We start from the raw sequence: 27,216 nt of genomic DNA on the forward strand, positions 1-27,216 counted from the left end.
TTAAAAATCTGGGGCTTTGGAAGCTGAACACCTTTGGTTTTATTTGATATTGATTCCTAGTAAACAGTATGAAGACTTCATGTCTGCAGTATTCCTGTGCCAGTCATGTGTTTTTATTATTACAATATGAGAGGTTTCTCAGACAAACCCCTGGCTGGTGAAATACAAATAACCACAGCTTTGGCAGTAGCACTGATTTTCTGCCCTGCCAGAGACCAGTTGTCTGATTTGCTTCTTATTTCATTTGACATCTCAGTAGTCCACATCTGTAATCTGCCTTCCAAGAAAGTAATGTTATAGTTGTTTTTCTTTTAATAGCATTTGTCTTATTAGTCTTTATCCTAGAATAGCAACAGTAGATCAATATGAAGTTGAAATTTTGCTTTGAGACTGTTCATACTCCATGATAGTTGTGTTGGCTGAGTTGTGTTAACTTTGGTGACATGCAAAGTGGAACCAGAGTGATGCTCTTGGCTGTGTTTGACCCCAGTACTGCTGCTGCTGTTCTGAATTAAAGCTCTAAAAACCCTGACAGCATTTGGGGATGTGGTTCACGTCTGATGTAAATGTGTTTCGTACCTAGTAAATTTTGAGTGTCTTGAAATGGGCTGTTTCCTTGTTGCTGTGCAAAAGCTCCTGGTACAGGGTGCTCTCAAAGGAAGTTGTGGATGGTGCTGCGATTGTCAAATGTGAATCAGAGCAGTTTGGGTTGGAAGGGACCCACAGGGCTGGGACAGGACCTGGCGTAGTCTCTGGTGGTGCATGCCCAGCCCAGTCCAGCCCATTGCATTGTTCACTGCTCTGGGAAGGGAGCATTGTCAAACGCGGGGCAGTATCGGGGTGTTAGCAGGGAGATGGGGAGGGGATGAAAAGAGCTCTGGCCCCTCCTCATAGACACCCAAGAGAAAGACCTGAGCACTGGAGCATCCAGCCCTGCCTCTTGTCTCTGTTACCTGGGTCTGATGGCAGGTATCAGCTCCTTGACTTGCACACCATGGCAGCACCCCGAGCAGTGTCACAGCGGGTTGATAGCTGGACCCTGAGCCTCACTGTCCCACAGCACTGCCTGCAGGAGGGTGACCCCATCCCTGGGCCTGTCCCTGACCCCAAAACCAGTGTCCCTGCTGGGAGCACTGAGCCTGACCCCATCATGGAACCACAGAATGGCTTGGGTTGGAAAGGACCTTAAAGCTCATCCATTTCATGGCAGGGGCACTTTCCACTAGAGCAGGGTGCTCCAAGCCCCTGTGTCCAACCCGGCCTTGAACACGGCCAGGGATGGGGCAGCCACAGCTTCTCTGGGCACCCTGTGCCAGTGCCTCAGCACCCTCACAGGGAAGAGCTTTTGCCTAAGAGCTCATCTCAGCCTCCCCTGTTCTGGCAGGTTAAAGCCATTCCCCTTGTCCTGTCCCTACAGCCCCTTGTCCAAAGCCCCTCTCCAGGTTTCCTGCAGCCTTTTAGGCACTGGAGCTGCTCTGAGGTCTCCCCTTAAGGAGCCTTCTCCAGGCTGAACCAGCTCCATCAGCCTGGCTCCAGAGCAGAGCCGTACTGCGGGGGGGCTGTAGAAGCAGCTCTCACTCCCCGGGACAAACCCCCACATTCTCCCCACCTTGTCTTGCCTCCGGATCGCGGTGGAGCAGAACTCGGGAGCAGCAGCAAAAGTCTCGACGAGGGTGGGATTCGAACCCACGCGTGCAGAGCACAATGGATTAGCAGTCCATCGCCTTAACCACTCGGCCACCTCGTCCTGACACGCACCGCCCGCGGTGCCCCGCCCCTCCGCACCGCCAACCAGCTTCGCATCTACCTGCGCCGCCGGAAGCAGCCGTCGGGGGGAGCTAAGGGCTCGGCCCTGTCTCGCTCGACGTAGCCCTCTTAGCGCAGTAGGCAGCGCGTCAGTCTCATAATCTGAAGGTCCTGAGTTCGAGCCTCAGAGAGGGCACGCTTTTTGCCACCCGCTGCCCGTTGCGCGTAGCCGACCGCCGTGGGGAGATGTCGTCGCGGGGACGTTTTTGCAGGGCCGCCTCTCCACAGCGAGGAGGATCGGCCCTGGAACGTTGAGAATGGAGGGAGCTGCACGGAGCCGTGCGCAAGGCAGGGCCGCCTCACGCGGGGGCAGCAAAATGGTGGCCTACGCCCTCCCATTCCCCGTCGGACGGGGCGGCAAAACGTCTGCCCTCTCTGAGGTTCGAACTCAGGACCTTCAGATTATGAGACTGACGCGCTGCCGGCTGCGCTAAGAGGGCGATGGCAAAGCAGGCCCGGGCTGGGCCTGCAGCGACCGAGCGGGCGGCGGGGCCGTTCCCGAGGGCTGTGGGAGCCCCGCAGCGGGGTGGGCTGGACGGGACGGGACCCGTCGCGGCAGCGGCGGCCGCGTCCTCAGAGCAGCGGAAACGGGCGGGCGGGCGGCAGGACCCAGCGGCCGTTAGCGAGGGGCGGGGCCGCGGGCGGTACGTGTCAGGACGAGGTGGCCGAGTGGTTAAGGCGATGGACTGCTAATCCATTGTGCTCTGCACGCGTGGGTTCGAATCCCACCCTCGTCGAGACTTTTGCTGCTGCGCGGGGAGGCTGGAGAGGAGTGGTGAACACAGCCTAGACTGGGGTGTCCTGCAGCACAAGGAGGGTTAAGCTCCTGCCGGGAATATGGAGACTCCCGGCCTCATCTCTCCTTCTTCCAGTAGCAAGTGCCTGATTGCTCCAAATCCCATCCAACCATGACAACTGCATTCTCCAAAGGGAAAGATCTTGGTCACAAGATCCCCACAGCAGAGGAAACCGAGGAAACCGAAGAGCCCAGGCAGGAGGAGTTAAAGAAGCATTTAAAAGATCAGCCAGATCCTGGAATGGAGGTAGCTGGAAGAGTCTTATCCAAACCTCAAAGAAACCCTCTAAAACCTAAGAAGTCCCTTAAAGAGATCCCTATTAGTGCAGAAAGTGGCTGCTAAGCAGTAAGGCAGTAACCCTCCAAAAGAGGAGGGTGCAACTGGAAAGCAGAGTGGGACAAATGAAGCATGAAGCCATGACAAAATGGATACCTCGGGGAGCAAGGGAAGATGGGAAAGGATTGGCATCAGAAGTGTTGGTGAATGTGCCAGCTCATTTTAACTGCTATAAATGAGGAAAGGGGAGAGTGCAAATCCATGGGAGCACAGAGCGGGACAGGAAGACCTAACATCACCCCAGCTCTACTTGGCACCGGGATAAGCTGGCTAAGTTGCCCAGATAGGGACCCAACCAAAGAGCTGCTGGATCAGCTCCTGCACCCTGCCTGTTGGTGGGATGAGCTCTCTCCTGCAGCTAAACCTACTGGTCCAACAGGTCTGGGCACCCTCGGAAGGCACAAATCCCATGAGCCAGGCCCACAGTAGAGCCTGTGCCCAGGGGCCCCAACATCCACCGAGAGATGCATTAGCCCTGTTACCCTCAGGAGTCCCCATGGACTCCACCATTACATATGTGCTGCTGCTGGCTCTTCAGTACCTACCCTGCTTCTTGGGGATGCTCCCACGTCCTTTCTGCCCCACCAGACTTCCAGATATTCCCCATCACATCCAGATCTGCCCCTGCCCCACCCTGGAATATGCTCTTGGTAAAAGCTTGCACCCAGACAGTGCTGGGGCAGTTTAGTCACCAGGAGGAAGCAAACTGGGGCAGCAGGGCAGAGAAGTGGGGAGCTGCAGCTGGCCCTGCCAGGCCATGAGGAAACATCCTGCACCCAAGCTTCGGATAGGGAGAAAAAGGAGCTCTCAGGCCAGGCACCACTGGGAGTCGAACCCAGGATCTCCTGTTTACTAGACAGGCGCTTTAACCAGCTGAGCCATGGCGCCCACATGGTCCGCATCATGGGGTGCCCCATGGCCAGCCCCTGACCCCATCCTCCTGCCACCCCAGCACCAGGGTCACCCTGCAGCACCTATGGGCCTAGGCACAGGGTTGGGACACAGGGGACAGGGGTGAAGCTTTAAGAGTGTAGAGATTTGGCAGAAAATCACCCCCCCCACACACCATGTTCCAGCTCCTGAACTAAGAGATCAGGGGCTGGGGGTAGCTGGGATTAACTTCTGGTTATCACCAGTTCCACACAGTTTGGTCACGATCAGTAGGAACTGTCATGATTATGGATTCAGGAAAAGTGCAGGTTTTGAAGCAACACAAATGCAGATTCAAAATTGCCATTGATAAATTCACCTCCTGCATTCATGCTACAGTCCAAAGCTTGACAGCAATTCATTGAGCACATATGGAAAGAATAACCTATGGGTAAGTCATTAGTTCCACCCGGAATGGAGAAGCTGTGGCTGCCCCATCCCTGGCAGTGTTCAAGGCCAGGTTGGACACGGGCTTGGAGCAACCTGCTCTAGTGGAAGGTGTCCCTGCCCAGGGCAGGGGGTTGGAATTGGATGAGCCTTAAGGCCCCTGCCAGCACAAAACATTCAATGGCTCTGACTCTATGAATCCCTTTACCACATATCTCAAGGCCTCGTGCTTACGGGGGGGGAGTCCTCTGTGTTCCAGATAAGATCAAAGCGCCTGCGGCTGCAGGGTAACCCTGGCCAAGTCCCACATAAGCTCTATACTGGCCAGGCAGCATCACCCCAGCTGTGTCCAAAAGCAGGGCTCGTCCGGGAGTTGAACCCGGGACCTCTCGCACCCTAAGCGAGAATCATACCCCTAGACCAACGAGCCGGGGTGCGCAGCTGCACGGGCACCCCCTCCCTGTGGGGGGTCGTGGTGCCCAGGGACCCCGGGGCCCCCAGATGCTGTTTGGGGATGGGCCCTGCCCCAGCCCCAGCAGCAGAGCGGGGATGGGGTCTGAGCCGGGGTGCACCGGACACCCCGGAGCCTTCCCCATTTCCCAGGACACTGAGGTGCCTGGGGGAAGCAGGGTTGCCCGGTGGATGGAGCTGGTGCCCCCCCCCGGGGTGCCCAGGGCTGGGGCTGTGATGGCCGAGGGGTGAAGGCGTTGGACTCGAAATCCAATAGGGTTTCCCTGCGCAGGTTCGAATCCTGCTCACAGCGACAGATTTTACCAAGTGCCCACGCTGGGGACTGGGGAAACTGGGATGCCACTGCGCCTCTTTCCTCTGGAACTGCTGCTGCACCAGGAAGTCTGCTCCCTGCCTCAGTCCCAAAGTGAGCCCCAGGTTGAGTTTCTGATGCCCCTGGAGCAGGCAGGACACAGACTCAACCTCCCCTGGGGTTGTCTACGTTTTGCAGACCTCGGAGAGGTGAGGGAACAGCGATGGAGAGAAGCAGGATGGCTTTGCTGAGATGGCAGCCAGCTCCCTGTGCATCATCACTCGGAGAGGTGATGGCCACAGAACAGAGGGACAGGAGAGGGCACCCCACTGGGGCTCTGAGATGAGCCCTGCTTTTGGGCACAGCCGGGCCGATGCTGCCCGGCGCAGCTGGACAGGAGATGAGGCCTCCCCAGCTCTGCAGTTCCTGCCAACACCAACCCTGGCCCCACAAGCACCCAGCGGAAGGGACACGAGGTGCCCCTGCACCCTGCAGCACCCAGGCAGTGCAGGAAAAGACCCGGGCGCAGTTCTCCATGGGCTGCTGGGGCCGGGAAGCAGCCCCAGGCCTCTTTGGGGTATGAAGTGTGGGGGGCTCTAACAGCCAAGGGGTCTGGGCAGGCAAAAGGAGGTGGAGATGCTGGGAGTTGAACCCAGGGCCTCTTACATGCAAAGCAAGCGCTCTCCCGCTGAGCTACATCCCCTCTGCAGGGGCAGCTCTGCCCACCTGCACAGATGCCCTCACCCCCCACCGCTGCCCCACTGACACCGCTCCCCCTGCTCTGCCCCAGCGCCCTCCCCACAAAAACGCACCTCAGGGCAGCTCCCGTCTGCTCTGCGCTGCCCGGGGCCGCTCCAAAGGCCCTTTCCCACCCCGGGCTCCGTCTGTCTCCTGCCCGCAGCCCCGCACCGCCTTCTGCCGCCTCTTGGGCTCCAGCCCCAGCACGGGGACCTGCCCACACCACGACCAGGCACCAACACCCCAGTGCTGGGCAGCAACCACTGCCATTGCTCACTGGGTTAACCTGCCCTGCTTAATGCCAAGGTCCTCCCACCAAGGTGTGGGGTGGCTACCCAAAAGCAGGGCTCGTCCGGGAGTTGAACCCGGGACCTCTCGCACCCAAAGCGAGAATCATACCCCTAGACCAACGAGCCGGGGTGCTGCACCCCATCGCACCCCAGCTTCTGCGACCCACACACCTTTGGGAGTTTGGGGTGCGGTGGGGCAGTGCTTTTCCTTTGGCACGATGTGGGAGCAGGGAGGTCCCTGCGGCTCTGGCTGCTCCATGGACCAGCAGCTGGAGGTGGCTCTGGCACGTCAGTGCCCAGCATCTCCCACTCTGCCATCTCCAGGGCTGCTCTCACTGTGCCACGCTGGGCACAGAGCTGCTGCCGCCGAGCTGCATTGCCACCGCCATGCCTGCACCAAGCCCCGCAGGCCCAAGCAGAGCTGCCCACCGGGGGTATCACCCGGTCCGTGTCCCGTCCCTCATGGGCTGTGCCTGGCAGTGGGTAGCCAAAAGCAGTGGGCCTCGTGTCCCTTCCGCAGGGTGCTTGTGGGGCCAGCGTTGGTGTTGGCAGGAGCTGCACAGCTGGGGAGGCCTCATCTCCTGTCCATCTGGGCCGGGCAGCATCGGCCCGGCTGTGCCCAAAAGCAGGGCTCGTCCGGGAGTTGAACCCGGGACCTCTCGCACCCTAAGCGAGAATCATACCCCTAGACCAACGAGCCGGGGTGCGCAACTGCACGGGCACCCCCTCCCTGTGCCGGCACCGAGTTAGTGGGAGATCACTGTGCCCAGGGACCCCGGGGTCCCCCAGATGCTGTCTGGGGACGGGCCCTGCCCCAGCCCCAGCAGCAGAGCGGGGATGGGGTCTGAGCCGGGAGGCATGGGACACCCAGAGCTTTCCCCAGTTCGCAGGAACATGGGGCAGCCAGGACAGGATGGGACAGGGTCAGTGGGGGGTGCACAGGAGCCGGGCAATGCTCCTGTGTGGGTCTGTGATGGCCCTAGGGTAGGATGGGCGCAGACTCACCTCCCCTGTGGTTTTCCAGAGCCAGGAGAGGTGAGGAAACAGCCATCCATATGAGCAGGGTGGGGTGGTATGAGCCATGCTGGGTGGCTCCCCATCATTCCCATGTGCATCATCCCTGAGGAGATGATGACCATAAAGTTAAAGGACTCTGAGCCCTCAGGCACTCCCAGGGCTCTTCTACTGGGAATAGGACTTTGCCAGCCCAGCCCGACAGGAAAGGCGGTGTTGGAAGGCAAAAGGAGGTGGAGATGCTGGGGATTGAACCCAGGGCCTCTTACATGCAAAGCAAGCGCTCTCCCGCTGAGCTACATCCCCGCTGCAGAGATAGCTCTGCCCACCTGCACAAGTGCCCTCATCCCCCACCGCTGCCCCACTGACACCGCTCCCCCTGCTCTGCCCCTGCAGCCCAAAATCAGACTATCAGGGTTGCACGGCCACCCCCATCACTGATTCCAAGGGTCTTCCTGCTGGCATGGGGACACGCCCACCCCAAACGCTTCGCCATCCCTGCGCTGATGCCCTTCCGCCAGGCTGGCCATGGTCCCACCATGGGCTGGGGACACACACTGCAGCCAAAGAAGGCAGGTACCCAAAAAACAGGGCTCGTCCGGGAGTTGAACCCGGGACCTCTCGCACCCGAAGCGAGAATCATACCCCTAGACCAACGAGCCGGGGTGCTTGTTATGGGAGGAACCCACTTCTTGACCTTCAATACTTAGGGAACTGGCTGGGTGAGACAGGACTTTGGGATGTTCTTTTTGGTCTCGATGGGTATTCACAGCTGGGGTTCCTCCCTTGCTCTGCCCTGGCTGTGGGGCTAGCCCCCAGGCACAGCCCCTCAACTACAAGAGGTGCTGGAGCATGTCCAGAGAAGGGCAATGGAGCTGGTGCAGGGCCTGGAGCACAAGTGTGATGGGGAATGGCTGAGGGACCTTGGGGGGTTTAGTCTGGGGAAGAGAAGGATCGGGGGGGAACTTTTCGCTCCCTACAACTGCCTGACAGGAGGATGGAGCCAGGAGGGGCTGGGCTCTGCTCCCAAGGAACAAGGGATGGGACAAGAGGAAACGGCCTCAAGCTGCACCAGGGCAGGTTTAGATGGAGCTGAGGAACAATTCCTTCCCCACAGGGTGCTCAGGCATTGGAACAGGCTGCCCAGGGCAGTGCTGGAGTCACCGTCCCTGCAAGTGCTCACACACCGTGGAGACGAGGCCTCAGTGCCATGGGTTAGTGGTGGCCTTGGCAGTGCTGGGGAGCAGTTGGACTGGATGAGCTTAAAGGGCTTTTCCAGCCTGGTTGATTCTGTGATTCCATGATTCCGTGGCTGTGACTGCCTCAGCTCCAAAAGCTACAGGTCCATGAGGTGCAGGGTGGGCAGCAGGACTCTCAGGTGCAGAAAGCCCCCAGGCAAGGGGATGTAGCTCAGTGGAAGAGCGCTTGCTTCGCATGTAAGAGGTCCTGGGTTCAATCCCCAGCATCTCCATTCTTTTGCCTCCTCCACAGGACAGGGATAACAGACTCCACTCCCACCTCCGGAAGGCATCCCCTGTGCCTCCACCCCAGCTTCTGGGTAGAGCTGCCCAGCAGGGACATGGTGTCAGCAAGTCCCTGTTTTGCCTTCTCCACTGCCTCCAGAGCCCTTTCCCCACCCAGGAGGTGACATCCGGGGCCGTGCTCTGTCTCTTTGTGACCCCTATTCCTCATGGGCTGTGCCCAGCGGTGGGTGCCCAAAAGTAAGGCTCGAAGAGGGAGATGAACCCAGAGCCCACCAGTGCCCAGGGCAGGTGAAAGACTCTTCCCCGTCCACTTTGCTCCGGCCATCATCTCCCATTGGATGGGGGGGTCACGGCCCCCAACCTCATCCGGCTGTTGTAAAAGCTAGCGCTGTGAGCAGGATTCGAACCTGCGCAGGGAAACCCTATTGGATTTCAAGTCCAACGCCTTCACCCCTCGGCCATCACAGCCTCTGACATCCCAGCGTTTGGCCAGGGACACCCCAACATTGCCCTGGGATTGGTCTCTGGGGTGAAAACTTACCCCCAGGCTGGCATGGGACCATCTGCACGGTCCCATTGCCCATTAGCAGCCCCAGTGCTGTGGCTGGGAAAAGGGAACATCCAGGGGGATTTATTGATAGTTGGGAAAAAATCCAGGTGCAGCAGAGCCTTTGCACGGGAAGGCACCAAGGGGAAGCATCCCTCAGTGATGACTGGGAGATAACAGGTTTGAGAGGCAAAAGGAGGTGGAGATGCTGGGGGTTGAACCCAGGGCCTCTTACATGCAAAGCAAGCGCTCTCCCGCTGAGCTACATCCCCTCTGCAGGGGCAGCTCTGCCCACCTGCACAGGTGCCCTCACCCCCCACCGCTGCCCCACTGACACCGCTCCCCCTGCTAGGTGGTGTAGGCTAAAATCATATGTTTAAGCTAACAATAGCGTGTGTGGCTCTCAACTAACATAGTGAAATGCAGCAAACTGTTCTAACTTGCTAACACGCAGGGAGTAAGGAATGTCCAGCTCACGGGAGAAGGAACATCCCGGGACTGATAACAGCTAAGCAGGCAGTAAGCCTAAGCCTTCAAGATAACAGAAGCAAGGACATACCAACTGCTAACTCAGTACTAGGACCTTGCGCAAGCACTGAGGCCATTCAGTAAACACAGGGAGGAAGGCTATTGGGGACCACCAGAGACCCCCACTCAGCAAGAAAGCGAATCTGTAATTAGGATGCAGATGTTATAAATAGTTCCAGGAAATCCCACGAATATGTAAATCATTTCCTGGAAAATCCTGGCACAGACCCCATCCCCTCTCTGCTGCTGGGGCTGGGGCAGGCCCCATCCCCAAACACCATCTGGGGGGGCCCGGGGGCCCTGGGCACAGAAACCCCCCACAGGGAGGGGGTGCCCGTGCAGCTGCGCACCCCGGCTCGTTGGTCTAGGGGTATGATTCTCGCTTAGGGTGCGAGAGGTCCCGGGTTCAACTCCCGGACGAGCCCTGCTTTTGGGTACCCCGTGCCTGGCATCAGCCCATGAGGGGTGGGGCATGGGAGAGGTGACATCCCGGTGGGCAGCTGTACCTGGGCGTGAGGCAGGTAACTGTGAAAGGAAGCAGGTATGAGGATGTCAGGAGCAAGGAGGAGAAAAACTGGGTCGGGGAGGAAGGTCAGCTTTTCTTAAGGTCCTTTCCGACCCGAACCACTCTATGATTCCCATGCAGAAAGAAAGGGCATGTTTTTTACTGGAATTTTTCAGGGAAAAAACACTGGAGATGCTAATGGTTGAACCCAGGGTCTCTTCGCATTAAAAGCAAGTGGTCTCCTGCTGAGCTACAACCCCTTCCCCTCCCCCCCCCCCCCCCCCCCCCCCCCGCCCAGAGGGATGCCCAGGCAGGCTATAACATCCCCAGTACCACAGTGATAGCATCCAAGGTTACTAAACCCAGTGTCATCTGAAAAAGAAACCTCTGGCCACACCACGGGGCCAGGTTGGCCAGGGCTGAACATCCTCCACTGGGAGAGCAGGAGGGATGCAGTCCCCAAAGCAGGGGCTGTCCCAGAAGGACAGCTTGTCTGGGAGCTGAAGCTCTTCCACCCCTGAATGAGAATCATACCCCTAGACTGAGCTGAGAACCTCTTCTGCACCCCCTGCCCCTGTGTCCCCACATTACTGGGGTGCAGCTGAGGCTGTGGTGTTCCCCTTGCACACCCAGGCCAGCCCAGGGCTTTTCCAGGGTGCCTGGGGAGCTCTACCACCCCTGTGTAACAGGAAAGGCGTTGTGAGAGGCAAAAGGAGGTGGAGATGCTGGGGGTTGAACCCAGGGCCTCTTACATGCAAAGCAAACGCTCTCCCGCTGAGCTACATCCCCCTGCATCAACAGCCCCTCTCTGCTGACTCTTGGGGGTCCATACTGCCCATAGGGATATACCCAGCCATAACTTGGGACCAAAGCCACTGTGCTTTAGCACTGCTGCACTTACCTGTACCCTTGTCATGTCGCAGCCACCGGCACCAAAGGGAAAGTGCATGCCCAAAAGCAGGGCTCGTCCGGGAGTTGAACCCGGGACCTCTCGCACCCGAAGCGAGAATCATACCCCTAGACCAACGAGCCGGGGTGGGCTGGGCGCACAGGCCCTTGGCCCCTGTGCTCTACACTGGGACCAAGTTAATGGTCCCTGGGTGCCTTCATCTCCCATCATCACCTCTTGGAGACCGATTCCAAGTGAAATGGGGGTCCCTGTCCACACACAGGTACTGTAGCACAGCCCGCACACAGCAAGTTCAGCAGTGCTAATAGCATTGCAGGCTGTGCCAGAGCCAGGGTTACCTGTCTGGGGTAAATCCAAACCTCGTGAGCTGACCCAGGGGAGCCGGGAGGATGGATTTGCCACCGGCAGCACAGGCAAGCCTCGTTCCTCAGCCCTGCTCTGCAAAGCAGAGGAGGAGCAGGCACCCCAGGGATTTCCAGTCATGGCTCCTTCAGTCCTACACATCCAGTGCTAGCAACACACACCTTACCCTGCTCACCCTTCTCTATGGGAGACGTGCAGACATCTAATCCTCAGCAAATGTGAATTAGCAGTGCGAGAACTGAGCATCTCTTGTGTCTGAAACACTCAGGACCTGCCCCAGCACTGTGTGCTTGCAACCCAGAGCACGCAGCGTGAGCAGCAGGTCAGGGAGGAGATTCTCCCCCTCTGCTGTGCTCTGAGGAGACCCAGGTCTGGGATTCTATGATGACCTTTTAAGCCACGGGGATTTGGTGTCCTCTTCCGTTGCACTCATCGCTGTCCATCCCCGAGCACTGCTCACCCTGGTGGGAGCAGATCACAGAAGAAGGGGATGTAGGACAGCAGGGAACAGTGGCAATGATCTGGGCTTAGGGTGAGGCTCAGTGACTCACACATGTGGCTGGCCTGTTATTTTCCTGGTTTATGGGATTTCCAGCCCTGGGGAAGAACTGATGGAGCCATTGCCTGTCTGGCTCCACAGGCTGGTGCAGGGCCCTTGTGTAGCAGGGATGGTGCTTTGAAAAGAGGGGTGAGACTGCGGGTGCTTGGGGTCGGGTATCCTATTATCCCAGCCAGCCAGCCACTTTCTCTGCCCTTCCTAAAACCTAAGAGCAAGTGTCCGGTATGCTTTGGTGCAAAATGGTGTTGGAAACTCTGGTGGGCAAGGAAGGAGGATCTGATTGGGAAACAAGCCCCACCTCAGTCCGCCCTGCCTGCAGGCTCCCAGCTCCAGCGGCTCTGTCTCTCCACCCAGCTGGCTCCAGGATGCTTGTCCCCAAGTGCTCTGGCCACAGGTCCTTCCCCAGTGAGGAGGATGATGGGTGCTGCCTGTTGAGGCCTGCTTGCCCTCCTGGTATTGCCTTCAGCTTGGCACTTGGGAGCTGGGGTGGGAGATGCCTTTTGCAACCCAGCAAAAGCACAGGCAGTGGTTCTGGCTCTTCATCCTGCCCCACTGCTATGAGTCACTGGGATTTCTGCCTTCCCATCTGGATGTGCAGAGAGGCCACAGACTGATGTGCCACGATCTTGTTATCCCAGCAATTACACAGCCACCACCAATCCCTCTATTGCTATCACCAGCCCCGTGCTGCCTGGGGTTTCCATTGCTGATGGTGCCACTTACTTGCTGTTCACACCAGTCTTCCCTTTCCCATGACAGCTCCATACTGTGCTGGTTCAACTCACACCATGACTTCATCCCTCCACCTGCCTTATCCACACCCACTGCCATGCGAGATACTCACTGGCTGATGCTGTTGGGTTCCCCAAGTACAGAGAAACCTCAGTGAGCTCATTTGCCACCAGAGCTGGTGGAAGCGGGGATGTTCCCTTGGTTACATGCACCCCAAACAGAACATTGACACCCCTAACACTGTGACATCAATAAGGAGCTATCCCACCACCTTCCCAGCATGTTTCGACTGCTCCCTGCTGAGCTGGTGTACCTCACCATAGTGCATGCACTGTAGTGTCTGCTGCTGCAGTTGTCTTCACCAAAGCAAAGGAAGACAGAAAATGCAGGGAAAGAGGGGTCTCCAGGAAACAATAACTGCTGCCAGAGGAGGATGCTGGGTGACAGCATGGAGAAGGTTTCCTGTAAGGACATAATCAGGTGAGGGAGGATGGGAGGTGAGCAGAACACAAGACCCAACAGATTCATGCGTGGCGTCTGGGCTGTGCTCCAGGATCTTCTGACAAATGCTTCTGTTGCTGCTGCTCTTTTTGAAAGCCATAAGTAAGTGATGCTGGGACCAGGACCCAGCTATTTCCCTCCATGTGCATCCTTCCACCCACTCAGCATTGTTTTTCATCTCATGAAAGATATAGTTCCCTCTTGGTCTGTAGTTCACTGTTTCTCACCAGGGCCTTTGGTAGGAACCTGTATTTTAGGGCCTGATCAGCAAGTCTGTGGGGTCCTGCCCTGGGCAAGCACTGGCTTGGGGGGATATGTGGTACAGTGAATTCAGGACGGCTCCCAGCTGGGAGCCACAACACCCATGGGAGACAGGGTGCCAGATCCCTTAGGATAGGGAGCACTGGAGGGCACTGAGGTCCTCACTTGCCTGTCTGCAGAAAGGCATCACAATTTTCAAGTCAAATCAAGGGCTAGCAAACAAAACAAACCAAAACAAAACAAACCAAAATCATGTAGTAATAGAACCATGGAATGGTTCAGGTTGGAAAGGACCAAGCTCATCCAGTTCCACAGGGAGGGACACTTCCACTGGAGCAGGTTGCTCCAAGCCCCTGTGTCCAACCTGGCCTTGAACACTGCCAGGGATGGGGCAGCCACAGCTTCTCTGGGCACCCTGTGCCAGTGCCTCAGCAAGAACACCTGCAACACCTCACCAGTGAAGTCATTCAGTGAAAAGCCACATAAAAATGCCATTGCTCGTTCCCCCTGCTCCATCCTGGACTCTCCTATGATGGAAGAAAGTTACATGAGCCCTGGATGGCTACATCTTTCTAACACAGCTTTTGCTGGGAATCCAACCCTTTTCCTCATTGTAGTGTTCAGGAGAATTTTGCATTCTGTAGGTAATTCCTGGAGCTTGGATAAGAAATAAACTGATAAAACATCCCTAGGAGAGGTCTGCGGAGCCACAGCTCTCCTCTCCTGGTGCTCAAGGTGCTGGGCAATTGCCACATGAATTTTCCCCAAATTAGGATCACCTCTGTGAAGATCTCCTGAGCAATAAAACCAGTTGAGCTTGGGCAAAGGCTTTTGAAGACCAATATGCTTTCAAGCTCAGCCTCATTATAAGCACTCATATGCTCTATGCAAATTGTCAGACTACCAAAATGCAGGACTCTTATTCCTCCTTCCATCAACTGAATAGGTTCTACTTGATACATGGCATCCTAAAAAGAGGCTTTACTCAGTGCCTGACATCTTCCAGAGATACCTGCACCCCCTCCTTGTAAAGCAATTATTCTTCAATTCACCAATGTGCCCAATTGAAGTCTTGGGTCCCAGTCTTTGGAAAGAGCTCACTGTGCTGGGGCTGGGGCTGGGGCTAGGGCTTACCCTTGTTGTCTTCTAACTGGCCAGCATGGGACCTGCAGGTGTCTCTACACAGCAACAGAGCAAAGCTCTGAGTGCTGGTCCAGTTGTTGCTGTTGCCTCTGTACCTGTAGCACACAGGGAAATCAGTTTCTTCTTCATGTCCTCATTATTATGTTTATATATCTTCCCTGATCGCACCACCACAGATGTGAGCGTCCACCACGCTTGGTGTCTCAGAAATGTCAGAAAGATTCAAGCTGCACCAGGACAGGTTTAGATGGAGCTGAGGAACAATTCCTTCCCCACAGGGTGCTCAGGCATTGGAACAGACTGCCCAGGGCAGGGCTGGAGTCACCGTCCCTGCAAGTGTTCACACACCGTGGAGACGAGGCCTCAGTGCCACGGGTTAGTGGTGGCCTTGGCAGTGGTGGGGAACGGTTGGACTGGATGAGCTTAAAGGACTTTCCCAACCTGGTTGATTCTGTGATTCCATGACACCTCTGATCAATCAGTGCTCAGTCACAGCAAACTGGGCTTCTAAGTGTCTGTGTATATTTGGAAACCTGGGTGTACATAGAGGAAATCTGGGTAACCCTGCACCGCATTCCACATCACAGGCACCCCTCTTTCCCTGATGGGGCTGGGGATGCTGCTGTGAACATGGGCTGCAGGACAACGTGTGCTCCCTGAGCCAGGATAGGAACATGGGGATATTCAGCTCACAGATAAGGCTTACTCCAGGCAAAGGCTGGAGTCACAGCTGTACACATGTATGTCTAGTCATGCAATCAGCAGCACAGAACAAAACGTTTCTGTTGTTTCATTAAGAGTTACAGACAGATGGAGATACACCACATGCCTCACTGCCACCTGAGTTGAGTCAGCACATACTATTTGTATAAGGCCTCTTTTGCCTTATAAAGAGCAAGAATGAAGAGCCTAAACCTTGAGGTCTGGTTTTGCCCCAGTATATCTTAGGAATATTTTATTCTTCATCGTCACCCATAAAACGCTATGTGAGTTGGGCACAGGATAGCTATCCAAAGAAGCCCACTTCTACCTTTTTTCCCTGACCCCACATCCATCCTCAGCATACCCCTAAAACTGCTGCAAAACACAGGGTAAAATGCTAAACCTCCATGTTCCCACCTCCTTGAGGGAACAGGCAAAAAAGTGTGCTCCTGCAGGAAGAACTCCCTAAGCAGATGCTTGCTATGGGGCAGCAGGAGAGTTTTCCAGGCTGGGAAAGTTATCTTCGAGCTGGTCACAGCAAATCACACACTTATGTCAACACAGTGAGGAGCTGAGCAGCAGAAACCCTCATTTCAGTCCAAAACCAAAAGGAATCCCCACCCCCAGCAACAAGTTGTCTCCAGTCCAGAGGCACAAGGAACACCAGAAGACTCAGTCTATGATGCAGCATGACTTTAATGAGATACGAGAATAAATCAGTGCAGAGTAAGAGAAGTGCATTTCCAGTGCTTGATAAAGAAATGGATAAACCCCACTCCGGGACAAGCTGATCCCTACAAGGCTGTTCCTCTGCCCCACTGCCCCATGGCTATCATCTTCCCCCTACAGCCTGCTATAAGCATTTTTGCCCAGCCAGCAGCAAATGCTGTGTAGCCCCACAGGGTGTGACACCTACATGGAAATATAAAGCAAGGCTTAGTGAGAGAAAGGTATACATAGGCACGGTGACAAGCTCACATGGATCCCTTCCTCCTGGTGGGGGTCTGCAGCTCCCCCCCTCCCATCTGGGAAACCCACGGGCCTTTTCTTAGTCCTCTTCCCCGGTCTTGGTCCTGTTCTTCGTTTGTCCTTCCTGATGCAGAGGTTCTGCTGGCATCAGCAGGAGGTGACCGTCACAGAGACCCCTATATCCCGCTGCTGCCTAGGCACAGCAGTCCTGCCTTCCCCAGCCCGCGGGGACCACCGGAGCCCACGGGGATCCCGCAGCACCGCAGGTAGTTCCCAACAGCGGCCGACGCCGTGGATCCCACCGTCGTGTTCTGCGGGTAAGAGCTGAGGATGGGCCCGGGCAGGGTGACCACGACAGTGGGGGGCTGGATGACGGTGGTGGAGTCCCCACAGCGGCGGAAGCAGGGCTGATTGCAGCTGGTGGCCAGTGGCCGGGGACCGCAGGAGGAGGGCAGGCACAGGTCGTAGCAGGACATTGCTCGGCAAGGACGTCTACCTGAAAGCCAGAGCCAGGGGGTAAATGCAAGGCAGAGGCTGGTCCATCCCTGCTGAGCCCTTATTCAGTGGCTCCCATAATAAGAAGTGTGGGAAAGCAAGCTAAGGGATGAGCTTGGATGGCTTAGAAACCCCAAAGGAAGGCTTTCCAAATGGGCTTCCTCCTTTCCTCATCCCATAACTCACTTGGGAAAATGCAAGGAGTTTGGTTTGAGTAGCACATCTGGGGAAGCACCAGATGCTGAGAGCAGACCCAGCCCTGCACAGTGCCTCCCTTCAAGCCAACAACAAAGCCCTCAGCAAGCAAAACGCTTCCTGAGACAAAAAAAAACACAACTTAAACCAACATAACATGAGCAAGCTGGATTTAACATGAGCCGAGTTATCCCATCCCAAAACCTAAGGGACCTCTGATGCCCTTCCATAATCAGTGACGCATTGATCCCTGCAACCCGGGCATATTCTTCTTTTGGCTGAAAGGCTTCAGCAAGGCAAACCACGCAGGACGGACCTGGCTCCGTGGTTACAAGCCCCCTTACACTCCTCGCTTTGGAGCAGAAATGAAACCCTTCCCCAGCATCCTCCTCCTCCACAGGGGGGAGGGAGGCAGGTAACCAACCTGGGACTCGGGTGGAGGACTGGGCACAAGGCATCCGTGAAAGAAACAGCTCAGCTGGGAAGGAGACGGAGCCCGTCTCGCTCTTGACTTACCCAGGTGACGGCAGCAGCGGCGACTGGGAATGGGTGGTGGGGCTCGAGGCACCGTGTGGGGTTTTATAGGGTGCCCCGGCCCCGGGGGTGCGGGTGCGTACCTTCTGCCTGAAACTCCCCAGCAACCGGCACTTTTCTCCTCGGAAAGCTCCCCCGGCTGGTTAAACAGTTCCCCCTTTCATCCGCCGTATTTTGCTTCCACTTCATACTGAGTAAGATTGAAATGATTTGGGCTACAGGCATTAATTACCTCACTTCCTAAGGCCAGAGTACATCTGATGCCGTCAGGCAAGAGAGTGTTGCAGCAGAATTTAGGGCACATCCAGCGCATCTCTCCCCACCTTCCTCTGAGCGCAAGCAATTCAGCTCCTTGGTGCACCTGAGGTGAGCTTGGGGATGTAGGTTGACTATAAGGAGCATGTATTTGTGGGTAAACCTACCACAGACACAGTCCTGAGCTAGCCTGGCTGGAGCCAGGTGTTATGCTTCTGGATCCACTGAGAGGATTTTGCCTGTTTCTGTTATTATTCCTTACACTTGTGCTATGGGTTCTGTTTGGAAGGGATATTAGATTTCAAACCCATAGGCACCTGGAGGTGGCACACATCAAATCTGACTAGTTTTGCGTGCTGAACTGATTTCTGAGGCCAAGAGCCTTTCCAACTGCTCTTTGGGTGCGCTAACAGTGGCGAGCCCGAAGTTCTCAGCCCTGCTTCCTTGGGATGCAGTGATGTTGTTTAATTAGAGGCTGTGGCGTGACACCGGGTCACCCTGCAGAATGCCTGTTAGATGCTAAGCAGCTGGGGAGTCGCACAAATCCCGACCTGCACTTAAATGTGAATCACCATCAAGTTGAGGAGAGGGAGTTGCTGATGTGGTCCCGAGCAGGGGAATGAGCCGTCAGGCTCTAGGGGCAAGGAAAGGTTGAAGAAGGCTTCTCATTTCAAGCCAGCAGAGCCTAAATGAAGGCACAAACATCTCCTGCCCTGGAATTAACCATGTCAACAGCAGGGTACATGTACTATGCATGTGTGGAGCCGGGGGTTGTTAGCATCGCTGTTAAAGATGTGCCCTGTAGGGGTCTGGGGGTCATTTTAGTTTCTAGGATGAGCTGGCCTTGCAGAGCCTTGGTGACAGTGCTGAATTGTCCCTAGTGGCTCCTCCCTGCCCTGCCTGCCGAGGCAAAAAAGCCTTTCAGAGGCATTTTCAGCATCATTCTGGAAGGGGAAAGAGGAAATCAGCTTTTCTGATGTGCAGTGGGGGCTACGTGCTTCAGAAGGAATCAGCCTTGCAGCCTGCTTGGAATAAGGCTGTGGGTTCATCACAGCCTCCTAAATGGTCATTCTGTGAGTAGGAAAAGGTGAGTATTCTAAGCTTTACCCTGCTGCTTTTTGCCACCACTTTTGAATGATGAAATGATGCCACAGATTTGTGCCATGAATTAGATTAAAACAAAATAAATCTGTAAGGGAAAGAGCTCTTCCTGGAAACATAGATACTGGGGAAAAAGGCAAAGAGTGTTTTTTTTCCAACCCCTATTTGTTTCAGGGAATGAGCACTTTCTGCTTGAGACATGGCTCTCTCTGGAGGAGCCACAGCACCAAGAAAATATCACCAAACCAAACACATCAGACCCAGCTTCTTAACTTCGAGGAGGAGTGACCATCTCAGCCCTGGTTCTTCCTGCAGAAAAGGGCACAAGGAGAAACACAGCCCAGGACCACCACTTGCTGTGTTTCCCTTCCCATCACCAGCCCCAGCAGCACTTTGCAGCTCCAGTTTTACCACTCTGCGTTTTGATTTCCACCAACCCAAGGGCCAGATGTCTCTCAGACTGGCTGGAGGGTGGAAGCTTACCCCTGCCCCAAATGTCTCCTGAAAGCCAAAGGCACATTTTGCAACAGCAACAGGCCCATTGCATCCCATCGCCAAGGAACTACTTCATCCAGTGCACTTCCCTTAGGGCTACAGCCGACATCCCAGGGACCATTCCCATATGGTTGATGGGCAAAGTGGGACATGCTGGTGCCAGAAGCATCCTGGTGCAGACAGACTCATGCTGCATCCATGGAGCATCCTTGGCCACCTGTGTCCTTTCTGAGGCATCTGAGAGGGCTGTGTGGAACCTGGGCAGTGGAGCCCAGCCAGTGCTCTGGGCATCCCTGGGGCTGCAGGTGATCCAGTTCCATGCCTTTCACATGTCCCCTATAATTGCCAGGTCCCTGGGTGAGCTGATGCTCCCCAGCGTCACCGAGGCTGGCACCTTCCCCCCCAGGAGGCCACATCACTGCACACCAGAGCAAGGGCACACATATACTGGGGCAGACACAACCCAAGGGTGTCCCAATGGAGTCAGCTTGTCTCCTTTCCCTGCAAGTCCCCAGGTTCCATCCTGCAACACCAGCACCACCAACTTAGGGGGAGCCTGCACTGACCGCTTCCCATCTCACCATCTCCAGCTGCATGTTGGTGTTTCCCCAAGGCTGTACCCCCTCCCCCCTGCCGTGCACCAAACCCCATGCCTTTTCCACAGGAAATCTGCTTGCAGCCCTGTTTCTGACTCCGGAGGAGCTGACAAAGGGAAGCAGCTCAATCCCAGCAGCACTTCCTCAAGGCATGGGAAGGAAACATGTCCCCAGGGAAGGACAAAAGGCCAGCGTACAGCTTGCAGTGTGGGCTACTAAGCCTGAGCATCTTTGCCTTTGCCTCCAAGACATGGCATTGCTTGGCTACATCCTCATCTGTGGAAAGGGGTGGGAGCAGGGAAGGAGCCAGCAATGCTGGCACAGCAGGTTTAACTAGCCACATGGAAGCACAGGCAGCTCTGTGAAACGCAAGGCTACCCTCTCCTCAAGACCTCTGGATTTCAGCAGTTAAAGCCTCACAGCATGTGGGGTTTTACCTCTTATCTGCATCTTGCAGTAGCTCATCCTCTCCTCTCTTCAGAACCTCCACTGCGAGTGCTGCATACGCAGGAGGGAGCTCCCCCCCATAGCAGCTATGCTGCGTGCTAGGGATGGTGGGGGCTGGAGCAGCTCTGCTCTGGAACTAGGCTGAGAGAGCTGGGCTGGTTCAGCCGAGAGAAGGTTCCTTCAGGGGAGACCTCAGAGCAGCTCCAGTGCCTAAAGGGGCTGCAGGAAACCTGGAGAGGGGCTTTGGACAAGGGCCTGTAGGGACAGGACAAGGGGAATGGCTTTAACCTGCCAGAACAGGGGAGATTGAGATGAGCTCTTAGGCAGAAGCTCTTCCCTGTGAGGGTGCTGAGGTGCTGGCACAGGGTGCCCAGAGAAGCTGTGGCTGCCCCATCCCTGGCAGTGTTCAAGGCCAGGTTGGACACAGGGTCTTGGAGCACCCTGCTCTAGTGGAAGGTGTCCCTGCCTGTGGCAGGGGTTAGAGCTGGATGAGCTTTAAGGTCTCTTCCAACCCAAACCAGGCTGTGGTTCTATCACCTCCCTCCTGCCTCTCTCTGTTTTGCTCAGCCATGTTAAATACACATCTGCCTCTGCACTGTTGCTCCCAGTTGCCAAACCTGCTCTGGTTCGCTCAGGGACCTGCGTTGCCCTTCAGTGCAAGGTGCCTGGCCCCACGCTCCCATGCCTGTCCCCTTGGCTCCCCAAGCCCACGGGCCATCCTGTTACACCTCCTCCAAGAGTCAAAGCACTGAACCATGGTAAGCAGCAGGCTTCTGGGTCCCAAGAAGGTGGGATTCAAACCCACACATGCGGAGCACAGTAGATTAGCAGTGCATCACTTCCACCATTCAGCCACCTCATCTCCTCCTTCAGACCCTTTCTTAGGGAACCTTTTCCCCTTTTCTGACCAAAGGCTGCAGACTGTGGCTGGTTCTTCAGAGCAGAGCAGAGCCCTGGCAACACATCTGACTGGACCTCCCCACGCTCCCTTCTGTCCCTGTGTTCAGAGGATGGCAAAGGGAGAGGTGACATTTATTTCTGCCATAAAAGTGTGTACCCCAGGCTGTCCCAGGTCTCCATCAGCCCCACACCTCCACTCACCACCCCCCCCCCCCCCCCCCCCAAACCTGTGTCCAGAGGAAAAGAAGCCCCTGGGCCAGGCACCACTGCGAGTTGAATCCAGGATCTCCTGTTTACTAGACAGGCACTTTAACCAGCTGAGTCATGGTGCCCACATGGCCCACACCATGGGGTGCCCCACTCCTGTGGGGTACACATCACCCCCTGACCCAAACCTCAGCTCCCAAACCCTTCCCTCTGCTGGGAGGACCCCCAGTGCTGACACAGGGAATCCAATGCATCCCCTACCAGCAACAGCTGGGTTTTGGGGTCCCAGCCTCTGCAGGGACTTGTTGTCTCCCTCCCTTTTCCCATGAGTGCCCAAAGCCATTCCAATCTCCGTGCAGCCTCAGGGCTCAGGCAGTCCCAAAGACTGCATTGTTTTGAGATGCATGAAACACAGCAAGGGAAGAGTGGCCTAGAATAGGTCCTCAGTGCAGTGGATGCTGGGGCATCCATGCTCACTTAGCTCCATCTCTCTGGCCTGCCCCCGGAACTGGGTAGAGGACATGGGAAGGGGACAGAGACCTCCTCAGCCATTGCCACCCAGCAGGAAAGCTGAAAAGCCAAGGATGAAACCTGGCCCACAGCACCCTCCAGCCATGCCAGCTCACAAATGGGACCCTCCAATGGGGAGTGCCCCAACCCCAGCATCTGCAGCTACTCTGTGCTCTCCTTTATAGGTTCATGGCAGGATAGGGGCAGGGTCCGTGTGGAGGGTCTCCGCTGTGCTGCAGATGCACATCCCAATTTGCTGTTTTCAGGGGTATGAGTGTCTCTTGGAGGGGGAGACTCCCAGGGTTCAATGAGCCCTTGTGTTGGTCACACACTGCAAAAGGAGGTGGAGATGCTGGGGGTTGAACCCAGGGCCTCTTACATGCAAAGCAAGCGCTCTCCCGCTGAGCTACATCCCCTCTGCAGGGGCAGCTCTGCCCACCTGCACAAGTCCCCTCACCCCCCACCGCTGCCCCACTGACACTGCCCCCCCTGGTCTGCCCCAGCGCTCTCCCCACAAAAACACACCCTCATGCCCTGGTTATGCCAAGGTCCCCACACCAATGGGGAAGATGGTGCCCAAAAGCAGGGCTCGTCCGGGAGTTGAACCCGGGACCTCTCGCACCCTAAGCGAGAATCATACCCCTAGACCAACGAGCTGGGGTGCAGAGCTGCATGGGCACCCCCTCCCTGTGCCGGCATGGGAGTGCTGGGGGGTCGCTGTGCCCAGGGACCCCAGGGCCCCCCGGATGCTCTTTGGATCCAGGAGCAGAGTGGGAATGGGGTCTGTGCCAGTATTCATCCCAGAGATTTTCCTGCTTCCCTGGTCAAAAAGATGCCCAGGAGGATCATGGGGTGTCTGGGGATTGTGCCAATGGGGACAGACACCAAGTGGCAGTGGAGCCATGGAGGGGGGCTGGAGAACCCAGTGCAGACTTGGGGTATGGTTACACCTTCAGGTGCAAGAGGAATGTGGGTCCAACTTCCAGTCCTTCCATGGGCAAAGCCTGCCCTGCTTTTGCCTGGGGCACACAGAGCTCATTTGGGATGTTACCCAGTCCATGCCTATCCCTCATGGGCTGATGCCAGGCAGTGAGTGCCCAAAAGCAGGGCTCACCCAGGAGTTGAATCCGGGACCTCTCACACCCTAAGCGAGAATCATACCCCTAGACCAACAAGCCGGGGTGCTGCACTCCATTGCACCCCATTGCATCCTAACCTCTGTGACCCACACACCTTTGGGATTTTGGGGTGTGCATTGTAGGAGCAGGGAGGTCCCTCTGCCTGTGGCTGCTCCATGGCCATGGGGCATCAGCGCCCAGCATCTCCCACACCATTCAACCCCAGAGTTTGTCCTCCTCTTCAGACATATAGAGGTTGAAATGCCCAGTGATTTGCAGCATCTCCAAACCGTATTCCTCCATGCGGCATCCCTCAAAACCAATGTGCCCCTGTGACCTGGCTCCTTGTCAGTCCCTGAAAATTCCTTGCTGCTTCCTTCTTCTACTCACCAGAGCTGCTGAGTGTGGGGTTTGGAGCTTTGGAGGCTCTGGGTGACCGCGGGTGCCCCTTGGCTGACAAGGGGCCTGGGGGAGTGGGGTGGTCTGAGGCAGAGAGGGGACATATTTTTCTGGACGCAGCCCCCAGCAGAGCAGCCCACCGGGGATATGACCCCGTCTGTGCCCTGTCCCCACAGGCTGTGGGGTACCCAAAAGCAGGGCTCGTCCGGGATTTGAACCCGGGACCTCTCGCACCCTAAGCGAGAATCATACCCCTAGACCAACGAGCCAAGGTGCTCGGCTGCACGGGCAGCCCCCCCACCGTGCCGGCACCGGGGTGCTGGGGCCGGGGCCCCAGGGGTAAAAGACCTCAGTATATGAGTTGTTAAATGCCTCATGCTGGGTAACCAGGACTCCCGTGTCCGTCAGTTTTTCCCTGGTCTTCTTTTTATCGCTAATATACCTATGGAAGCTTTCCTTATAGCCCTTCATGTCCCTGACCAGATTCAGTTCATTCAGGGCTTTAGTTTTCCTGACTACATCCCTAGATGCTTGGACAGTATTTCTATATTAATCTGAGGCAATCTGTCCTTCCTTCCACCCTCTGTAGGCCTCCTTTTTGAATTGGAGATTGTCCAGGAGCTCCTTGCTCTTCCAGGCAGACCTCCCGGTGGATTTGCCTGATTTCCTTTTTGGGACGCACCCTCCCTCATGCCGCTCCTACCTTCCTGGGACTGCAAAAGCAGGAAAACCCGGTGGGATGCCTGTGTACCTCCTGCCCTGGTGTTAGAAAAAGAGTGAAATTTTACGTTAAAATAATTATATAGAGCGAGAGAAATGACTATATTTGAAAAGTTTTTGAATCAATAGTAGACTTCTGTATATTAAAAGAGTGTTGTAACTTTGCTGTGGTATCCTCAGCAGTAGAAACTAACATAACAACGAGAAGGACACAGGATATCTGGCCTAAGACCTTGTAGTTTAGAACAAGGAAGCTTTGTCTAACTGTGCGTCTTGATAAAACAGACATTCATACTTTTTGTACTGCTTACAAGGAAGCTTTGTCTAGAAATGGAAACCATGTATCTTAAGCAGCAGAAAATTTCATCTCTGCAATATCGGTAGCTTTGTGAAATCATTGCAACATAAAAGGACAAGCCAAGCGAGGAAGTGAGAATGCTGACATCCACATAATGGTTGGGGCCTGTCCAAAGAACAGAAAGGTGAAAAGAGTAAGGGGAGGAAGACTCCTTACTTCATCTGAGGAAGACTCCTTACTTCATCGGGACGACCACCAGAGGGGGCTGCGCAAGCGCAGAAGAGGCTGATGTCGTAATGGACTAATGAAGTAATCCTTGATGCATATGTATTAGTTACGAAATTAGGGTGTATAAATTGAGAACGCGATGTGACGGGTCGAAGCCAGATTTGGGCGCGTGCCCCTGGTTTCCCAGCGCTGCAATAAAGCACCTCATATAACCATTCCGGTGGTTATGTGTCAGTTCTTACGCTAACACTGGGACCATTGCAGACACAGCAAGGGGTATACTAGGGGTCCCTGGGCACACCGCAACCCCCATCGGGAGGGGATGCCCGTGCAGCTGCGCACCCCGGCTCGTTGGTCTAGGGGTATGATTCTCGCTTAGGGTGCGAGAGGTCCCGGGTTCAACTCCCGGACGAGCCCTGCTTTTGGGCACAGCCGGGCCGATGCTGCCCGGCCCAGATGGACAGGAGATGAGGCCTCCCCAGCTGTGCAGCTCCTGCCAACACCAACGCTGGCCCCACAAGCACCCTGCGGAAGGGACACGAGGCCCACTGCTTTTGGCTACCCACTGCCAGGCACAGCCCATGAGGGACGGGACACGGACCGGGTGATACCCCCGGTGGGCAGCTCTGCTTGGGCCTGCAGGGCTTGGTGCAGGCATGGCGGTGGCAATGCAGCTCGGCGGCAGCAGCTCTGTGCCCAGCGTGGCACAGTGAGAGCAGCCCTGGAGATGGCAGAGTGGGAGATGCTGGGCACTGACGTGCCAGAGCCACCTCCAGTTGCTGGTCCATGGAGCAGCCAGAGCCGCAGGGACCTCCCTGCTCCCACATCGTGCCAAAGGAAAAGCACTGCCCCACCGCACCCCAAACTCCCAAAGGTGTGTGGGTCGCAGAAGCTGGGGTGCGATGGGGTGCGATGGGGTGCAGCACCCCGGCTCGTTGGTCTAGGGGTATGATTCTCGCTTTGGGTGCGAGAGGTCCCGGGTTCAACTCCCGGACGAGCCCTGCTTTTGGGTAGCCACCCCACACCTTGGTGGGAGGACCTTGGCATTAAGCAGGGCAGGTTAACCCAGTGAGCAATGGCAGTGGTCCCTGCCCAGCACTGGGGTGTTGGTGCCTGGTCGTGGTGTGGGCAGGTCCCCGTGCTGGGGCTGGAGCCCAAGAGGCGGCAGAAGGCGGTGCGGGGCTGCGGGCAGGAGACAGACGGAGCCCGGGGTGGGAAAGGGCCTTTGGAGAGGCCCCGGGCAGCGCAGAGCAGACGGGAGCTGCCCTGAGGTGCGTTTTTGTGGGGAGGGCGCTGGGGCAGAGCAGGGGGAGCGGTGTCAGTGGGGCAGCGGTGGGGGGTGAGGGCACCTGTGCAGGTGGGCAGAGCTGCCCCTGCAGAGGGGATGTAGCTCAGCGGGAGAGCGCTTGCTTTGCATGTAAGAGGCCCTGGGTTCAACTCCCAGCATCTCCACCTCCTTTTGCCTGCCCAGACCCCTTGGCTGTTAGAGCCCCCCACACTTCATACCCCAAAGAGGCCTGGGGCTGCTTCCCGGCCCCAGCAGCCCATGGAGAACTGCGCCCGGGTCTTTTCCTGCACTGCCTGGGTGCTGCAGGGTGCAGGGGCACCTCGTGTCCCTTCCGCTGGGTGCTTGTGGGGCCAGGGTTGGTGTTGGCAGGAACTGCAGAGCTGGGGAGGCCTCATCTCCTGTCCAGCTGTGCCGGGCAGCATCGGCTCGGCTGTGCCCAAAAGCAGGGCTCATCTGGGAGTTGATCCCGGGACCTCTCGCACCCTAAGCGAGAATCATGCCCCCTAGACCAACGAGCCGGGGTGCGCAGCTGCACGGGCATCCCCTCCCTGTGCCGGTACCCGGGTGCTAGGGGGTCGCTGTGCCCAGGGACCCCGGGGTCCCCCAGATACTGTTTGGGGACGGGCCCTGTCCCAGCCCCAGCAGCAGAGCGGGGATGGGGTCTGAGCCGGGATGCACCGGACACCCCGGAGCCTTCCCCACTTCCTAGGACACCGGGGTGCCTGGAGGGAGCAGGGGATGCCCGGTGGATGGGGCTGCCCCCCCCCCGGGGTGCCCAGGGCTGGGGCTGTGATGGCCGAGGGGTGAAGGCGTTGGACTCGAAATCCAATAGGGTTTCCCTGCGCAGGTTCGAATCCTGCTCGCAGCGACAGATTTTATCTGCTGCCCCTGTGCCCACACGGGGGGGCTGTGGAGCATCTGTCCCTAATCACATCACCATGCAGTACTGGTGGTCCTCTTGCTGTGTGCTTTGGCCAGGACCAGGCTGCCCCCTCCAATAGCTACAGCATAACGCTCAGTGCAGCAGATGTTTTCCATCATGTGGTATGACCTTCTCATAGCAATTAGTAAGTGCTTGTTGGTAATTAGTGGTCTAGGCTGGTGCTGGTGAGCACTCATTACCCTTGAGCCTGGAGCTGCTCCAGTCACAGAGCAGTGACCACAT

The 27,216-nt window shown here is 56.5% G+C and overlaps 1 protein-coding gene and 25 non-coding genes across 26 annotated transcripts; 9 read left to right on the top strand and 17 right to left on the bottom strand.

Moving 5' to 3' along the window:
* Window positions 1-1,665: 1,665 nt before the first annotated feature.
* Window positions 1,666-1,747, bottom strand: TRNAS-GCU (transfer RNA serine (anticodon GCU)). The gene has a single exon. It is a non-coding gene; the product is annotated as a tRNA-Ser (tRNA).
* Window positions 1,748-1,869: 122 nt separating this feature from the next.
* On the top strand, window positions 1,870-1,942 carry TRNAM-CAU (transfer RNA methionine (anticodon CAU)). Its single transcript has one exon. It is a non-coding gene; the product is annotated as a tRNA-Met (tRNA).
* Window positions 1,943-2,173: 231 nt separating this feature from the next.
* On the bottom strand, window positions 2,174-2,246 carry TRNAM-CAU (transfer RNA methionine (anticodon CAU)). The gene has a single exon. It is a non-coding gene; the product is annotated as a tRNA-Met (tRNA).
* A 215-nt stretch (window positions 2,247-2,461) lies between these two features.
* On the top strand, window positions 2,462-2,543 carry TRNAS-GCU (transfer RNA serine (anticodon GCU)). Its single transcript has one exon. It is a non-coding gene; the product is annotated as a tRNA-Ser (tRNA).
* A 1,210-nt stretch (window positions 2,544-3,753) lies between these two features.
* On the bottom strand, window positions 3,754-3,827 carry TRNAT-AGU (transfer RNA threonine (anticodon AGU)). The gene has a single exon. It is a non-coding gene; the product is annotated as a tRNA-Thr (tRNA).
* A 787-nt stretch (window positions 3,828-4,614) lies between these two features.
* TRNAP-AGG (transfer RNA proline (anticodon AGG)) lies at window positions 4,615-4,686 on the bottom strand. The gene has a single exon. It is a non-coding gene; the product is annotated as a tRNA-Pro (tRNA).
* A 251-nt stretch (window positions 4,687-4,937) lies between these two features.
* TRNAS-CGA (transfer RNA serine (anticodon CGA)) lies at window positions 4,938-5,019 on the top strand. Its single transcript has one exon. It is a non-coding gene; the product is annotated as a tRNA-Ser (tRNA).
* Window positions 5,020-5,650: 631 nt separating this feature from the next.
* TRNAA-UGC (transfer RNA alanine (anticodon UGC)) lies at window positions 5,651-5,722 on the bottom strand. The gene has a single exon. It is a non-coding gene; the product is annotated as a tRNA-Ala (tRNA).
* A 379-nt stretch (window positions 5,723-6,101) lies between these two features.
* TRNAP-UGG (transfer RNA proline (anticodon UGG)) lies at window positions 6,102-6,173 on the bottom strand. Its single transcript has one exon. It is a non-coding gene; the product is annotated as a tRNA-Pro (tRNA).
* Window positions 6,174-6,675: 502 nt separating this feature from the next.
* On the bottom strand, window positions 6,676-6,747 carry TRNAP-AGG (transfer RNA proline (anticodon AGG)). The gene has a single exon. It is a non-coding gene; the product is annotated as a tRNA-Pro (tRNA).
* A 548-nt stretch (window positions 6,748-7,295) lies between these two features.
* On the bottom strand, window positions 7,296-7,367 carry TRNAA-UGC (transfer RNA alanine (anticodon UGC)). The gene has a single exon. It is a non-coding gene; the product is annotated as a tRNA-Ala (tRNA).
* A 284-nt stretch (window positions 7,368-7,651) lies between these two features.
* TRNAP-CGG (transfer RNA proline (anticodon CGG)) lies at window positions 7,652-7,723 on the bottom strand. Its single transcript has one exon. It is a non-coding gene; the product is annotated as a tRNA-Pro (tRNA).
* A 737-nt stretch (window positions 7,724-8,460) lies between these two features.
* On the top strand, window positions 8,461-8,532 carry TRNAA-CGC (transfer RNA alanine (anticodon CGC)). The gene has a single exon. It is a non-coding gene; the product is annotated as a tRNA-Ala (tRNA).
* A 399-nt stretch (window positions 8,533-8,931) lies between these two features.
* Window positions 8,932-9,013, bottom strand: TRNAS-UGA (transfer RNA serine (anticodon UGA)). The gene has a single exon. It is a non-coding gene; the product is annotated as a tRNA-Ser (tRNA).
* Window positions 9,014-9,292: 279 nt separating this feature from the next.
* Window positions 9,293-9,364, bottom strand: TRNAA-UGC (transfer RNA alanine (anticodon UGC)). Its single transcript has one exon. It is a non-coding gene; the product is annotated as a tRNA-Ala (tRNA).
* A 609-nt stretch (window positions 9,365-9,973) lies between these two features.
* Window positions 9,974-10,045, top strand: TRNAP-AGG (transfer RNA proline (anticodon AGG)). Its single transcript has one exon. It is a non-coding gene; the product is annotated as a tRNA-Pro (tRNA).
* A 797-nt stretch (window positions 10,046-10,842) lies between these two features.
* On the bottom strand, window positions 10,843-10,914 carry TRNAA-UGC (transfer RNA alanine (anticodon UGC)). The gene has a single exon. It is a non-coding gene; the product is annotated as a tRNA-Ala (tRNA).
* A 171-nt stretch (window positions 10,915-11,085) lies between these two features.
* TRNAP-CGG (transfer RNA proline (anticodon CGG)) lies at window positions 11,086-11,157 on the bottom strand. The gene has a single exon. It is a non-coding gene; the product is annotated as a tRNA-Pro (tRNA).
* A 5,034-nt stretch (window positions 11,158-16,191) lies between these two features.
* Window positions 16,192-16,741, bottom strand: LOC130600725 (beta-keratin-related protein-like). Its single transcript, XM_057412312.1, has one exon. It carries the CDS (start codon window positions 16,739-16,741, stop codon window positions 16,442-16,444), a length of 300 nt encoding a protein of 99 aa, XP_057268295.1. The 3' UTR covers window positions 16,192-16,441.
* A 5,603-nt stretch (window positions 16,742-22,344) lies between these two features.
* Window positions 22,345-22,416, bottom strand: TRNAA-UGC (transfer RNA alanine (anticodon UGC)). The gene has a single exon. It is a non-coding gene; the product is annotated as a tRNA-Ala (tRNA).
* A 169-nt stretch (window positions 22,417-22,585) lies between these two features.
* On the bottom strand, window positions 22,586-22,657 carry TRNAP-AGG (transfer RNA proline (anticodon AGG)). Its single transcript has one exon. It is a non-coding gene; the product is annotated as a tRNA-Pro (tRNA).
* Window positions 22,658-23,714: 1,057 nt separating this feature from the next.
* TRNAP-AGG (transfer RNA proline (anticodon AGG)) lies at window positions 23,715-23,786 on the bottom strand. Its single transcript has one exon. It is a non-coding gene; the product is annotated as a tRNA-Pro (tRNA).
* Window positions 23,787-25,108: 1,322 nt separating this feature from the next.
* Window positions 25,109-25,180, top strand: TRNAP-AGG (transfer RNA proline (anticodon AGG)). The gene has a single exon. It is a non-coding gene; the product is annotated as a tRNA-Pro (tRNA).
* Window positions 25,181-25,692: 512 nt separating this feature from the next.
* On the top strand, window positions 25,693-25,764 carry TRNAP-UGG (transfer RNA proline (anticodon UGG)). The gene has a single exon. It is a non-coding gene; the product is annotated as a tRNA-Pro (tRNA).
* A 379-nt stretch (window positions 25,765-26,143) lies between these two features.
* On the top strand, window positions 26,144-26,215 carry TRNAA-UGC (transfer RNA alanine (anticodon UGC)). Its single transcript has one exon. It is a non-coding gene; the product is annotated as a tRNA-Ala (tRNA).
* Window positions 26,216-26,837: 622 nt separating this feature from the next.
* On the top strand, window positions 26,838-26,919 carry TRNAS-CGA (transfer RNA serine (anticodon CGA)). Its single transcript has one exon. It is a non-coding gene; the product is annotated as a tRNA-Ser (tRNA).
* Window positions 26,920-27,216: the final 297 nt, after the last annotated feature.

Source organism: Pezoporus wallicus, unplaced genomic scaffold, assembly GCF_028554395.1.
Source record: "Pezoporus wallicus isolate ANWC-B61680 ecotype Strahan unplaced genomic scaffold, APGP_CSIRO_Pwel_v1 contig_6566, whole genome shotgun sequence".
Lineage (NCBI taxonomy): Eukaryota > Metazoa > Chordata > Aves > Psittaciformes > Psittacidae > Pezoporus > Pezoporus wallicus.